Source organism: Carcharodon carcharias, chromosome 1, assembly GCF_017639515.1.
Source record: "Carcharodon carcharias isolate sCarCar2 chromosome 1, sCarCar2.pri, whole genome shotgun sequence".
Classification (NCBI taxonomy): Eukaryota; Metazoa; Chordata; class Chondrichthyes; order Lamniformes; family Lamnidae; genus Carcharodon; species Carcharodon carcharias.
Window position 1 is genome coordinate 222,809,170 of NC_054467.1, and position 15,269 is coordinate 222,824,438.

The 15,269-nt window shown below is 42.7% G+C and overlaps 1 protein-coding gene across 2 annotated transcripts in view; it reads left to right on the top strand.

The window, feature by feature from the left end:
• The window catches only part of dym (dymeclin), a 553,915-nt gene that overhangs the window by 83,479 nt on the left and 455,167 nt on the right, over positions 1–15,269 (top strand). For both annotated transcript variants that reach the window (XM_041192773.1, XM_041192774.1), the window contains exon 7: positions 4,887–5,012. In XM_041192773.1, coding sequence (XP_041048707.1) covers positions 4,887–5,012 — 126 coding nt within the window. The remainder of the gene's footprint in view (positions 1–4,886; positions 5,013–15,269) is intronic.

Here is a 15,269-nt window from a genome sequence, read left to right on the forward strand (position 1 = left end):
ACTCCTCTATATCCCTTGACATTCAGGGTTCCTTGGACTTGTTGGTCTTGCCCTGCACTTTTACGTGGACATGTTGGCCCTGAACTCTCACCATTTCCTTTTTGAATGACTCCCACTGATCTGATGTAGACTTTCCTACAAATAACTGCTCCCTGTCCACTTTGGCCAGATCCTGTCTTATCATATTGAAATTGGCCTTCCCCCCAATTTAGAATCTTTATTTCCAGTCCATCTTTGCCCTTTTTCATAACTACTTTAAATCTTAGTGTTATGGTCACTATCCCCGGAATGCTCCCCCACTGGCACTTCTGCCACTTGCCCAGCTTTATTCCCTAAGATTAGGTGCATTGCCACCTCTTCTCTTGTAGGACCTTCTATGTGCTAGCTCAAAAAGCTCTCCTGGATGCACTTTAATAATTCCTCTCCCTCTAAGCCTTTCTCATAAGACTATCCTCGTTAATAGTGGGGAAGTTGAAATCCCCTACTATTATTACCCTGTTATTTTTACACTTCTGAGATTTTCCCCCTTTTTGTTTTTAGGTTCTACCCATATGGCCTCATTTGAGGAACCTTCGAAGATACCATCCCTCCTTACTGCAGTAATTGACTCCTTGATCAATAGTGCAATGCCGCAGCCTCTTCTACACATGCCTCCCTGCGCTGGTCATGCCTGAAGATTCTATACCCTGGAATATTGAGCTGCCAGTCCTGCCTTTCCCTCTACTATGTCTCTGTAATAGCAACACTATCATATTCCCATGTGTTAATCAATGCCCTCAATTCATCTGCCTTACTTGTAAGACTCCTTGCGTTAAAATATATGCAGTACAGCCTTGTATTATTCTCTTGTGCCTTAACAGGCCTATATTTGCTCTGCCTTCCAGACTGACTTAGTTTCTCTTCTATATTTGGCTGTGAATCACCCCCTACTTTACCTCCACTCTGTATCCCATCCCCTGCTAAATTAGTTTAAACCCTTCTGAACAGCACCAGCAAACCTCCCCGCAAGGATGTTGGTCCCGTCTCAGTTCATGTGCAACTCATCTGACTTGTACAGTCCCCACCTTCGCCAGAAACGGACCCAGTGATCCACGCAACTAAAGTCCTCCCTCTTGCACCATCTCTTCGGCCACACATTCATCCTCTCTAACCTCCTAGTCCTATACTCACAAGCACGTGGCATAGGAAGTAATCCAGGTTTGAGCTCCTGCTTTTTAATCTGCTACCTAGTTCCCTAAATTCTTGTTGCAGGACCTCATCCCTCTATCTATGCTTTTGGTACCAATGTGAACCACGGCCTCTGACTGTTTCTCCGCCCCCCCCCCACCTTCAGAATGCCCTGCAGCTGCTCTGTGACATCCTTGACCCTGGCATCAAGGAGGCAACACGCCATCTTGGAGTCATGTCTACGGCCGCAGAAGCACCCATCTGCACTCCTCACTGATGAGTCTCCTACCACTATTGCTCTTGCACTCTTACACATCCCCCATGTTGTGCAACTGAGTCACCCACAGTGCCGTGAACTTGGCTCTGGCTGCACTCTCCAGAGGAACCTTCACAATTACCGTTTTCCAACAGAAAAATGGTTCTTGAGTGAGATGCACTCTGGGGCTTTCCTGACTACTTGCCTGCCTCCCTTCTTCTGACTGGTGGTCACCCATGCCCTCTCTGACTGCACTTCCTTAAGCTGCGGAGTGACCACACCTAAAAATGTGCTGTTCATGTAACCCTCAGCCTTGCGGATGCATCGAAGTGCCTCCATCTGACGCTCAAGCTCTGGAACCCGTTGCTCAAGCTGGTCAAGCCAGTGGCACTTCCTGCACATGTGGTCATCCAGACTGTAGGCTGTACAACACACGGGACTGAGCTCCCTTGCCATACTACTTGTTTGGTTTTAATTAAAAGACTATTTCTTTAAATTTAAGCCATGTAGAAAAACTATTTAGTCTTTGCTGAAAAAAACAAATGCTGAGGCTCTTACCTTCTGTAATGTTGCTTTAAAGTGGAAAAAAAATAACTTACCCACTACCTACCAATCAGCTCTCACCCTTGTCCTGATGAATTCCAGTGCCGCCGTATCTGGGTGAGAACTGGCTCCCTCACAGGTAAACTCCGCTCCGCTCTTTATACAGCTGCTCTACTCCCTCACAGGTAAACTCCTGCTCTTTATACAGCCACTCTGCTCTCGCTTTTTTTTTGTTATTTAACCTTTATTATTTATTTAATTTCCCCCCATCTTTAAGTTATTAATTTAATAATAATCAGCAAATGATAATTACCCAGCTACTAATTTAAATCTAAAACAAAGCTGCTTCTTATCGTGTCCACGGATGGTCTATACATGGCCCAGCCAGAACTGGACACACTTTTGCGCCTTGTTGTTGAATTCGGCAAGATCTGCAACAGTGCAGGGTTCCTCTAGCAATAGGCATTGCAGGAGTTGTTGCATAGTCTGTGGCTCAGTTCCACATTCACAAGTTGTCGGGCTGGTTGTATATCCCCATTTGCTTAGTGACACCTTTGAACGACCTACAGTAGTCCTAACTCTGTTAAGGCACTTCCAGGTTGTCCAGTTGCAATTAGCTCCCGGGGGAAGGCTTTCATCCGGTAGAATTTCCATCGCTGGGGGCTATTCGAGACTGGTGAGCTGGTCTTTCCACAGGGCGATGCAGGCTAAAAACAAATAAATATAAATAAACAAGTAATATAAAATAATATAAAAATAAATAATATAATAAAACAAAGCTAAAAGCTGAAATACTCAACAGCCAATCACCTCCCTGCTCTCCTGTGACGTTGGGGTGTGTGTGTCAGTGAGGCACAGAGTTGGGGTGTGTGTGTCTGAGAAACGGAGCGGGGGTGGGTGGGTGCCTTTGGTTGGATATGTGTGCCTGAGAGAGGGGGTGCGTGTGAGCGACGGGGGTGTATGTGTGTTAGAGAGAGAGGGTGTTGAGAGGAATTGGAGCACGTGTCTGGCTCTCTGTCAGTCTCGGGGTTCTCATTCATTGAAATGTGGCCCCCCCATGTGTAAAGGCTGGGCAAACCTGGTTTAGATGCAAAAAAAAACAAAAAAACTGCGGATGCTGGAAATCCAAAACAAAAACAGAATTACCTGGAAAAACTCAGCAGGTCTGGCAGCATCGGCGGAGAAGAAAAGAGTTGACGTTTCGAGTCCTCATGACCCTTCTGTCGAAGGGTCATGAGGACTCGAAACGTCAACTCTTTTCTTCTCCGCCGATGCTGCCAGACCTGCTGAGTTTTTCCAGGTAATTCTGGTTTAGATGCAACCTGTCTGGCCTGTACAGGCCCCATCTCCCCCAGAACTGATCCCAGTGTCCCACGAAGCTAAAGCCCTCTCTCCTATGCCATCTCTCTAGTCACACATCCATCTGCTTTATCTTCCTATTTCTGTACTCACTTGTGTGTCATACTGTGAGTAATCTGGAGGATACAACTTTTGAGGTCCTGCTTGCTAATTTCCAACTTAGCCCCCTAAATTATGGCTGCAGGACAGCATCCTTCTTTCTCCCCATGTCATTTGTATCTCTGTTGACCATGACTGCTGCTGCTCGCCCCCTCCCCCTGGATGTTCTGCAGCCACTCAGAGACATCCTTGACCCTGACACCAGGGAGCAACACACCATCCTGGATTCACCTCTGTGGCCACGGAAATGCCTTTCTGGTCTCTATACTATCAAATCTCCAATCAACATTACTCTTCCAATCTTCTTTGTGCCCTCCAGTACATCAGAGCTAACTGTGGTGTCATGGACTTGCTTCTGGCTGCACTCCCCAGATGAACCATCACCCTCATCAGTATTCAAAACTGAATACTGGTTTGGGAGCTAGATGCATTCAGGAGACTCCTGCAGTACCTGCCTTTTCCTTTTTGACTGTCTGGTGATCACCAATTCCCTCTCTCGTTGCACACTCTTACTCTGTGGAGTGACCACGTCCATAAACGTAACTCTCAGCCTCATGGATGCGCCGCAGTGATGTCAGCTGCTGCTGAAGTTTCACAATCTGGAGCTCAAGCTGCTGATGACACTTCCTGCACAAATCGTTATCCAGGGTGCAGAAGTGTCCTGGAATGACAGAAGTATTTAATAAGTACTTTTCTTCAGTCCTTATTAAAGAGAAGGATTTAGTAACTTCTGAAGTCGTTGAGAGTGAGATGAGATGAATCATAGAAATTTATGACAATGAAGGAGGCTATTTGGCCCATCATGTCCGTGCCAACTGGCAGGGAGCCATCCAGTCCAATCCCACTGTCTAGCTGTTGGGCTGCAGCCCTGTAGGTTATTGCACTTCAAGTGCATATCCAAGTACTTTTAAATGTTATGAGGGTTTCTGCCTTTACCACTCTTTCAAGCGACAACAGCTTGCATGAAAACATTGGCAATGTTTGTTAAGCTAAATGAAGGCACAGTGGAGCCTGAAAGGATACATTACATGCAATATTGTTATATTAAATATATATTTTTACTTAACACGTAGCATAGTCAAGTTTTATCCTGATATCTGTGTGCGTTGTACATAGCAGAGATCACTGAAGTGATCTGATTGCTATCTCTGGCTAATTTTTCTAGGACATGTTGAAGCCAAGTGAATTTCCCTTGGTACTGCTCTTGCTGAAACAAGCAAGTTCTGCACAGAGTGGGATCGGGGTTGGGAGATTCCTGGTTTGAATATTTCAGCTACTGACTGCCTTACTGCCTTATTTAGTTGAACAATTGGAGAGCTATCAGTTAAATATTTAATGCACTTTTGATACTTTATGTAAATGAAAGTTACTTACACTGGGCTACTGTGAGATGTTATGTTTAGGAAATAGAATTATAATTGACAGCATATTGATTTTAAACTCTTTTGATTTTATCTTGCAGAGATATTACATATAGCATTCTTCTTGAATCTGTGACCACGCTTTTGGTTCTACTGTCTTACCAACTATTCCAGAAGGAAATCATTCGAGAGAGTTTAATATACAAATGTTTGATGCAAGGGCAATGGTATGTCAGTTTCACTTAAATGTTATATGATTTAATTTTTCAAAAAAATTAACGTGTACAGCAAGCCCCACGTACATGACATGCATATCTTGAAATGGGTGCTAACCTGTGAGAGAAGGTCAGAGAATAGGGACCACGAGTACAGCAGAGAAAATTAGATAGACATTTGAACCACAAAAATATTAAAGGATATGAGGAAAGAGGATGTACAAGTTGTTTTTAAAGAAATAGTTATGCGCTTTGGAATAGTGTAATTCTTCCACACGGTTGGTTTTTGATCACATAATGCTGGATATGTTTGCAAGTAAATTTAACTTCTGCAGAAAATTTTTTCTGCAACCTCTTTTTTTAATTTTATGTTCAAATAAGTTAGTGTGTTTTTTTTCATTAGTCTGCTATATAGCATAGATGCTAGTCCATTTTATGTTGTTTTGTACATTATATCTACCAATAGATGGTGCTAGAGACTATTGGTTTCAATCAGAAATTGAATGCAACCTGCATTTCTTCAGGAGGTAGAGTAGAAGTAATGTGTCTGGACTAGTAATCTAGGGGCTTGCCCTAGGGAGCTGGACTCAAATCCCATCACAGCAACTGATAGAATATGAATTCAACTAATTAATGAATCCAATTATTATTTAAAAAGCTGGAATTGAAAGCTAGTCTATCTAATGGTGACCATGAAACTATCACTGATTGTTCATCTGGTTCACTAATGTCCTTTAGGGAAGGAAATCTGCCATCTTTAACTAGTCTGGTTGACATTTGACTCCAAACCCATAGTAATATGATTGACTCTTAATTGCCATCTAAAATGGCCTAGCAACCCATTCAGATGCCCTGGGAGTCCCAAACCTTGACTTTGGATCCCAATAAGTCTCATAGCATCAGGTCAAACGGGCAAGGAAACGTCCTTCTGGTCACCACCTACTGCTGACCCTCAGCTGATCAATCAGTACCTCCCATGTTCAACACAGTTGGAAGAAGCACTGAGGGTGGCAAATGCATAGAATGTACTCTTGGCAGGCTCTTCAATGTTCAGCACTGAATGACCAAACTGGCCAAGTTCAGTGGACATATCTGCAAGACTGGGCCTGTGGCAGTTGGTGAGGAAACCACCAAGAGGGAAAAAGCTACTAGGCCTTGTTCTCACCAAATTACCTGTGGCAGATGCATTTGTTCATGACAGTATTGGTAGGAGTGACTATCACACAATCCTTGTGGAGACAAAGCCTTGTCACCACACTAAGGATATACTCTCTATCATGCTTTGTGGCACTACTACCACGCTAAATGTGTTAGATTCAGAATGGATCTAGCAACTCAACATTGGGCGCTCATGAGGCATATTGGGCGATCAGCAGCAGCTGAATTGTATTCAACCACAATCTGTAACCTCATGACCCAGCCATATTCCTCACTCTAGCATTGCCATCAAGCCAAAGGATCAACCCTGGTTCAATGAAGAGTGCAGGAGAGCAGCACCAGACATACCTAAAAATGAGGTGTCAACCTGGTGAACCTACAATGCAGGACTACTTGTATGGCAAATAACAGAAGCAGCATATGATAGGCAGAGCTAAGTGATCCCACAACCAATGAATTGGATTAAAGCTCTGCAGTCTTGCTGCATCCAGTCAGGAATGATGGTGGACAATTGGAGAACTAACTGGAGGAAGAGGCTCCACAAATACCCCTATCCTCAGTGATGGGAGCCCAGCACATCAGTGTAGAAGACAAAGCTGAAGGATTTGCAACCATGTTCAGCCAGAAGTACAGAGCAGAGGATCCATCCTGGCCTCCTCAGGAGGTTCCCAGCAACACAGACGCAAGTCTTCAGCCAATTTGATTCAATTAATGTGACATCAAGAAGCAGTGAAGGCACTGGATTCTGCAGAGGCTATGGGTCCTGACAGTATCGCGACAGTAGTACTAAAAACTTGTTCTCCAGAATTAGCCACACCAAGCTGTTCCAGTATAGCTGCAAAACGACAATGTTGGAAATTGCCCAGGTATGTCCACAAAAAGCAGGACAAATCCAATCCGTCGAATCTGCCAAATCAGTCAACTCTCAACTGTTGGCAAAGTGATGGAAGGTGTCGTCATCATCAATGCTATCAAGCTGCACTTACACAATAATAACCTCTTTCATGCTTAGTTTGGATTCTGTCAGGGCCACTAAGCCCCTAACCTCATTACAGCCTTGTCACGAAGAATGCATTTAATCGAGCGTGGCATCAAGGATCCCTTGCAAAATTGAAGTTAATGGGAATTGGGGTGGCAAGTCTCCACTGGATGGAGTCATATCTAGCACAAAGAAAGATGATTGTGGTTGTTGGAGGTCAGTCATCTCAGTTGCAGGACATCGCTGCAGGATTTCCACAGGGTGTTGCCATAGGCCCAACCATCTTCAGCTATTTCATCAATGATTTTTCTTCTGTCATAAGGTCAGAAGTGTGAATGTTTGCCGGTGATTGCACAATGTTCAGTACCATTCGCAACTCCTCAGATACTGCAGCAGTTTGTGTCTATATGCAGCAAGACCTGGACAATATTCTGGCTTGGGCTGATAAATGGCAAGTAACATTTGTGCCATACAAGTACCAGGCAATGTCCATCTTCAAAGGAAAGAATCTAACCATCTCTTCATGACATTCAATGGCATTACCATTGGTGAGTTGTCCTCCATCAGAACACTGGGATTACCATTTAACAGAACCTGAACTGGACCAGCCATATAAATACTGTGGCTACAAGAGCAGGTCAGAGGCTGGGAATTGTGCGATGAGTAACTCACCTCCTGACTCCCCAAACCTTGTCCATAGTCTACAAGGCTCAAATCAGGAGTGTAATGGAATAGTCTCCACTTGCCTGGATGAGTGCAGCTCCAACACCATGCAGGTCGAAGAAATCCACTTGATTGGCATCTCATCCACTATCTTAAACATCCACCACTGGTGTACAGTGGCAGTAGTGTATAACAAATACAAGATGCACTACAGCAACTCGCCAAACCTCCTTCAACAACACCTTGTAAAGCTGTGACCTTTACTATCCAGAAGGACAAGGGCAGCAGATGCATAGGAATACCATGACCTGCATGTTCCACTCCAACCTAAACACCATCACTTGAAACTATGCCGCCGTTCCTTCACTGTCACTGGGTCAGAATCCTGTAACTCCCACTTTAACAGCACTGTGGGTGTACCAACAGCAGATAGACTGCTGTGGTTCAATAAAAGGCGCTTGCCTCCACCTTCTCGAGGGTAATTATGGATGGACAACAAATACTGGCGTTGCCAGCGACGCTCATGTCCCATGAAAGAATTTTTAAAAATGGGCTGTTCGATTAAGCAGTGCTGATACTTATTCTTCATGTGAGCCTTCTTCCACTTATTCTCACTGTTTCAGAAAAAGCCTTTGATTCTTTTCTCCTTTTTGTTTACCTAACTTCCTTTAAAATGCACCTTGTTAATTTCCTCAGCCACTCTATGGTAGAGAGCTCCACGTTCTCACCACTTTCGAGATAAAGAGGCTTTTTCTGAGTTTCTTATTAGATTTATTAATGAGTACCTTATAATAATGACCCCTGGATTTTGTCTTGCCACAAGCTGAAATATCTTCTCTACTTCTACCCTATTGAACCCCTTGATTTCCCACTCTTCCTAGAAGTTATGTCTTTGGTAAAGTGTATTTTATTGTAAAGTTGATTTTAAGATTTCAGGATCCACTAGTTTTTTAAAAAATTATGCAGATATATTTATCCTGGGGTGGCAGTGGCGTAGTGGGATTGTCACTAGACTGGTAATCCAGAGACTCGGGTTAAAGATCTCGGGGCCTGGGATCGAATCCCACCACAGCAAATGGTGGAATTTGAATTCAATAAAAATCTGGAATTAAAAGTCTAATGATGACCATGAAATCATCGTAAAAATCCATCTGGTTTACTAATGTCCTTTAGGGAAGGAAATCTGCCATCCTTACCTTGTGACTCCAGACCCAAAGCAATGTGGTTGACTCTAAAATGCCCTCTGAACAAGGCTGATTTGGGATGGGCAATAAATGCTGGCCTAGCGATGCAGCTATATTGGCACAGCAATGCCCACGTCCCATGAACGAATAAAAAAAAGACCTCTGTCAGATCATCTCTCTGTTTTCTCTTTGCCAGAGAAAAGAGCTCAAGCATGTTCTAACCTTTCCTGATGGTTGTATCCTTTTAATCCTGGTATCAATATTGTCTGTCTTTTTTGCGCTTTCTCCAGTGCCTTTGAATCCTTTTTCAAAAATACAGATTAGGCCACATTGGAAGTGTGATATCATGGCAATAACGGAGACCTGGCTCAAAAAATATCAAGACTAGTACTAAACTTTCCTGGATGCAAGGTGTCCAAGAAAGATAAGGAAGGAAAGAAAGGATGTGAGCAGTATTGACTAAGGAGAAGTACAGTGCTAGAGAGGATATCCTCGAAGGGTCCATTTGATTAGAGTTTTAAAACAGTAGAGGTACCTTACACTTCTGGGTGTATTCTATAGCCCACCAACTATTGGGAAAGACATAGAGGAGCAAATTTGCAGGAAATTATAGAGAAGTGCAAAAATTATAGAGTTGTGACAATGGGTGGTGGCTTGAATTATCTTATTATATGCTGGGGCAGTAATAGTATAAAGGGCAGAATGGGGGAAGAGTTTCTGAAATTTGTGCAAGAATTTTCTTGATGGGTATGTTTTTGGCCCAAAGTGAAGGGAGGCATTGCTGGATCTGGTTCTGGAGATCGAGGTGAGTCACGTGGATTAAGCTGCCTCCTTAGATATGTAGGTGGTGCCAGAAGGCTGGAGAATTATAAATGTTGCACCCTTGTTCAAAAAAGTAGCTAGGATAAACTCAGCAGCTACAGTCCAGTCAGTTTAACTTTGGTGGTGGGAAAACATTTCACTGTGGTAATCTAGAATTGTTCTCCTTAGAGAAGGGAAAGTTGAGAGGAGATTTCACAAGATCTTCAAACCAGAGTGCTCAGATTTAAGGTGATTGGCAGAAGAGGAAAAACTTTTTTATGCAGTGAGTGGTTTAGGATCTGGAAATCACTGCAGAGTGTGAGATGGATGAAGATTCAGTTGTGGCTTTCAAAAGGGAATTGGGTAAGCACCTGAAGAGAATCAGTTCGCAGGGTTATAGGTAGAGGGCGAGGACTGTAACTCGATGAGTTACTCTGAGAGCTGGCAAGAGCTGAGTGGTCCTTCCGTGCTGTACTTACTCTATGACTCAGTATTAAAGTTGCATCTTGTGCAGACTATGTTTAACAGTATAATTTTGATTTCAACACCCAAAAGATGCTTTCCTTTGACAACTCAAACTTCATGGCACAAAAGCATGAATTATTACAATTGTGTACTATTATTTTATATAGACTTGAAACTTTGTTTTGCTGAACTACTGAGGTCAGCAACAGAATTGCATTTTAACCTGCATAACAAACTAAGCTTTTGAATAGGTTTTTATTCTTTTGTGGGACTTGAGCATCACTGGCAAGGCCAGTCTTTTTTGCTCATCTGATTGCCTTTGAGAAGGCGGTAGTGAGCTGCCGTTTTCAACCACTGCAGTCCATCTGGTATAGGTACACCTACAGTGCCATTAGGGAGGCAGTTCCAGGTTTTTGACCCAGCGACAATGAACAAATAGCGATACAGTTCCATGTGAGGATGGTGGATGACTTGGAATGGAACTTGCAGTTGTGTTCCCATGCATCTGTTGTCCTTGTCCTTCTAGGTGGTAGAAGGTGCAGGTTTGGGAGGTGCTGTTGAAGGAGCTTTGGCGAGTTGCTGCAGTGGATCTGTTGTGAATGGGTCAGGAGATGGGCCAGCCACATACCTCTAAGGTGATTGTCTCTGGTGGGTTCTTCTAGACAGGCTGACTCTATTCTAATGGCTTTAGAATTTAGAGGTTACAGTTGTGCAAATGTTCGACCATCTTAGAAGCTGCTGTTTCAAGTCACTGAAATTCTGTTGCTCAGTTTTTTATAACTTAACCAGTGGCTTCAGTCCCATAAATAAATAAAAGTGACTTCTGATATAAAGTGTGGCTTTATGGCATTAGCCACAACCCTTTTCTCCTCCCCACAAACCCCTCAATTTCTCTCCTTTCCTGGAAGTTGTGCCTTTGTTAAAGCACATTTTATTGTAAAGTTGACTTTCAGATTTCAGGATCCACTAGTTTTTAAAAAAATTATACAGAAATATTTATCACTGCTCTTATCATCCAATCGATGCCTGTGTCATTGTCCACAGTAAAACTTCAGTATCCATACATCCAACAAACAAATGTTTGCATTAAAACTTTAGCAACTTCCATGCACATTAATTGAACTGACCTGTGGCAATTGTCAAGACCACATAACCCTCCTTGCGCCAGCATCTTTTCTCATCATTTTTACTTGCGATGAAGGCCCTGCAGTTTTTAAGTAACAGGACCCTGTATTTATTTCCATCGAATAGTTTATGCAAGTTCACATAAGTAGTAATGACAGACGATTTTGATTAAATCTGAATTTTAAAAACAATGAAACACAGATGTAACGAGAATGGCAAGATTTCATTTTGTTCATCTTTTCTAAAAGAAAATTCAGGATTTATTTAAAAACATATTCCAAAGTGAAATGTGTGAAAAAATTTCCATTGTGTTCAGCTGAAAATGTTTGGCAATTTCACAAATTACCTGCACTGTATCAGTCTGCATACTGAACCGCCGAGTATTATGGCATTGAGTGTGACTGGTGGAAGGATAGAGAGCCTGGGGACACAGATTTAAGGTAATTGGCAAAAGAAGAAATGGTAGCATGAAGAAAAACTTTTCACGTGGCAAGTGATCAGGTTTTGGGATACACTACATGAGAGTATAGTGAAGGTTGAGTCAGTTGAGGCTTTCAAAAGGGAATTGGATTATTATCAAAAAATGAAAAATTTGGAGGGCTATGGGGAAAAGGCAGAGGAGTGGCAAGAGGTGAATTGCTCCTTCAGAGGGCCAGCACAGACATGATCAGCCGAATGGCCGCCTCCTGTGCTGTAACCATTTTTTAATTCTATGATTGGGGCAGAAAGCCAAAAGCTTGGCCAAAGAAGGAAATTTTGAGAAATATCTCAAGGAGTAAAGGGAGGTAGAGACATTTATGGGAGAGTATTCCAGAGCTTGAGGCCTAGGTAGCTGAAGACATGGCCACCAACGAAGCAACTAAAATTGGGGATGTTCAAGAAACCAGGATTAGAGAAGCACAGATATCTTAGATGGTTGGAGGAGATTACAGAGATAGGGAAGGACGAGGCCAGGAGGGATTTGAAAACGAGAATAAGAATTTTAAAACCGAGGAATTGCTTCATTGAGAGCCACTGTAGGTCAGCGAGCACAGGGGTGATGGTGTGAGTAAGTATATAGGTTTGGATGACCTCAAATTTATGGATGTGGGAGGCTTTCCAAGAGTGCCTTGAAATATTGAAGTCTAGATGTTTTTGAGTTTCACCCATGAGACCAAATAAATACTGTTAAATACACAGTACCAAGTGGATAATTTTGAAGTTGGTGTTCAGTCCATCAGCCTGATTTTAAAAATTGGTTATTAATTCCAGCCTGTGTGAACTTGAACTCTCTCCTCCATCCTCACCCCTTTTTGGTCCCCTTTTTAAAATTTTTTTTATAATTTTTTTTCCCACCGATTTCTCTTATTATTTTAAGAATTTATTTCCATTCATTGTTTTATCCCCATCTTTTAGCTTATTTCGATCATTTTTCCCACACCGCCCCCATCCCCACCCAACCCCCACTAGGGCCATCTGTCACTTGCTCATCCTGCGTTCGACTCTTAATGCCACCATTAGCACCTCCTTTAGCCAGTATCACCACCATCAACACCACTTTGACCATTTTGCTTATGACATGTTTTGCAATCTCTACTTTGCCTCCACCTATCACTGGCCTTCTGTCCAGCTTCATCTGTCCCACCCCCTATGACAGCATATATTTCACCACATTTCTACTTCTCTTTAGTTCTGAAGAAGAGTTATATGGACTCAAAACGTTAACTCTGTCTTTCTCTCCACAGATGCTGTCAGACCTGCTGAGTTTTTCCAGCAATTTTTGTTTTTGTTTCAGATTTCCAGCATCCACAGTATTTTGCTTTTATTTTGCCTTTATCTTGATAAAGAAATTCTTGCTTATGTGTATTTTTCAGGGTTAATTATCTTGCTAATTGCTTCCAGTTACTGATACTATAATGCCAGGCTTATTACAAATCTGAAGATTTGGAGAGATGAAGTAGAGTTCCAAAATTTTCACCGTTATGGTAATGAGAATCATGTTTGTAATGTGACAGTACTACTAATTAGTGGTAAGACTGCATTTGTGTGATGGGATATTTCAGTGGGAGGCACAGCCAAATTAAAGAACCACCACTAAGTTAAGAGGGGTGAAGTCATGTGTTAGTCCCTTTATTCAAATAAAAATGATGAGGAATTTGCCACGATGCAGTCTGGAATAGAACCATAGAACACTACAGCACAGAAAACAGGCCATTCGGCCCTTCTAGTCTGTGCCGAAATATTATTCCGCTAGTCACATTGACCTGCACCTAGTCCATAACCCTCCAGACCTCTCCCATCCATGTATCTATCCAATTTATTCTTAAAACTTAAGAGTGAGCCCGCATTTACCACGTCAGATGGTAGCTCGTTCCACACTCTCACCACTCTGAGTGAAGAAGTTCCCCCTAATGTTCCCCCTAAACCTTTCCCCTTTCACCCTAAAGCCATGTCCTCTCATGTTTATTTCTCCTAATCTAAGTGGAAAGAGCCTATTCACATTTACTCTGTCTATACCCCTCATAATTTTGTAAACTTCCATCATATCTCCCCTCATTCTTCTATGCTCCAAGGAATAAAGTCCTAACCTGTTTAATCTTTCCCTGTAACTCAACTCCTTAACACCCGGCAACATCCTAGTAAATCTTTTCTGCACTCTCTCAATCTTACTGATATCCTTCCTGTAGTTAGGTGACCAAAACTGCACACAATACTCCAAAGTAGGCCTCACCATAACATCCCAACTCCTATATTCAATACTTTGATTTATGAAGGCCAGTATGCCAAAAGCTTTCTTTACAACCTTGTCTACCTGTGACGCCACTTTCAAGGAACTGTGTATCTGAACTCCCAGATCTCTTTGTTCCTCCGCACTCCTCAGTGCCCTACCATTTACTGTGTATGTCCTACCTTGGTTTGACCTTCCAAAATGTAACAGCTCACACTTTTCCGCATTAAATTCCATCTGCAATTTTCTGGCCCATTTTTCCAGTTGGTCCAGATCTCTCTGCAAGCTTTGAAAGCCTTCCTCGCTGTCCACAACACCTCCAATCTTAGTGTCATCAGCAAACTTGCTGATCCAATTCACCACATTATCGTCTAAATCATTGATATAGACAACAAACAACAATGGTCCCAGCACAGATCCCTGAGGCACACCACTAGTCACAGACCTCCAGTCTGAGAAGCAATCATCCACTACCACTCTCTGTCTTCTCCCACACAGCCAATTGCGAATCCAGTTTACAACCTCTCCATGGATGCCAAGTGTCTGAACCTTCTGAACTAACCTCCCATGTGGGACCTTGTCAAAGGCCTTACTAAAGTCCATGTAGACAACATCCACGGCCTTTCCTTCACCTACTTTCTTGGTAACCTCCTCGAAAAACTCTACAACGTTCATTAAACATGACCTACCACGCACAAAGCCATGCTGACTATCCTTTATCAGCCCTTGGCTGCCCAAATAATTATATATCCGATCTCTCAGAACACCTTCCAATAATTTACCTACTACTAACGTCGGGCTCACTGGCCTGTAATTACCTGGTTTACTTTTGGAGCCTTTTTTAAACAACGGGACAACATAAAGTACCCTCCAATCCTCCGGCAGCTCACCCGTAGCTAAGGACATTTTAAATATTTCTGCCAGGGCCCCTACAATTTCTACACTAGTCTCCCTCAAGGTCCGAGGGAATATCATGTCAGGCCCGGGGGACTTATCCACCTTTATTTGCTGTAAGGCAGCAAGCACCTCCTCCTCTTTAATCTCTATATGTTCCATGAAACTACTGCTTGTTTCCCTTCCTTCCTTATACACTATGCCAGTTTCCTGAGTTAATACTGATGCAAAAAAAACTGTTTAAGATCTCCCCCATCTCATGAGGCTCCACACATAGACGACCACTCTGATTT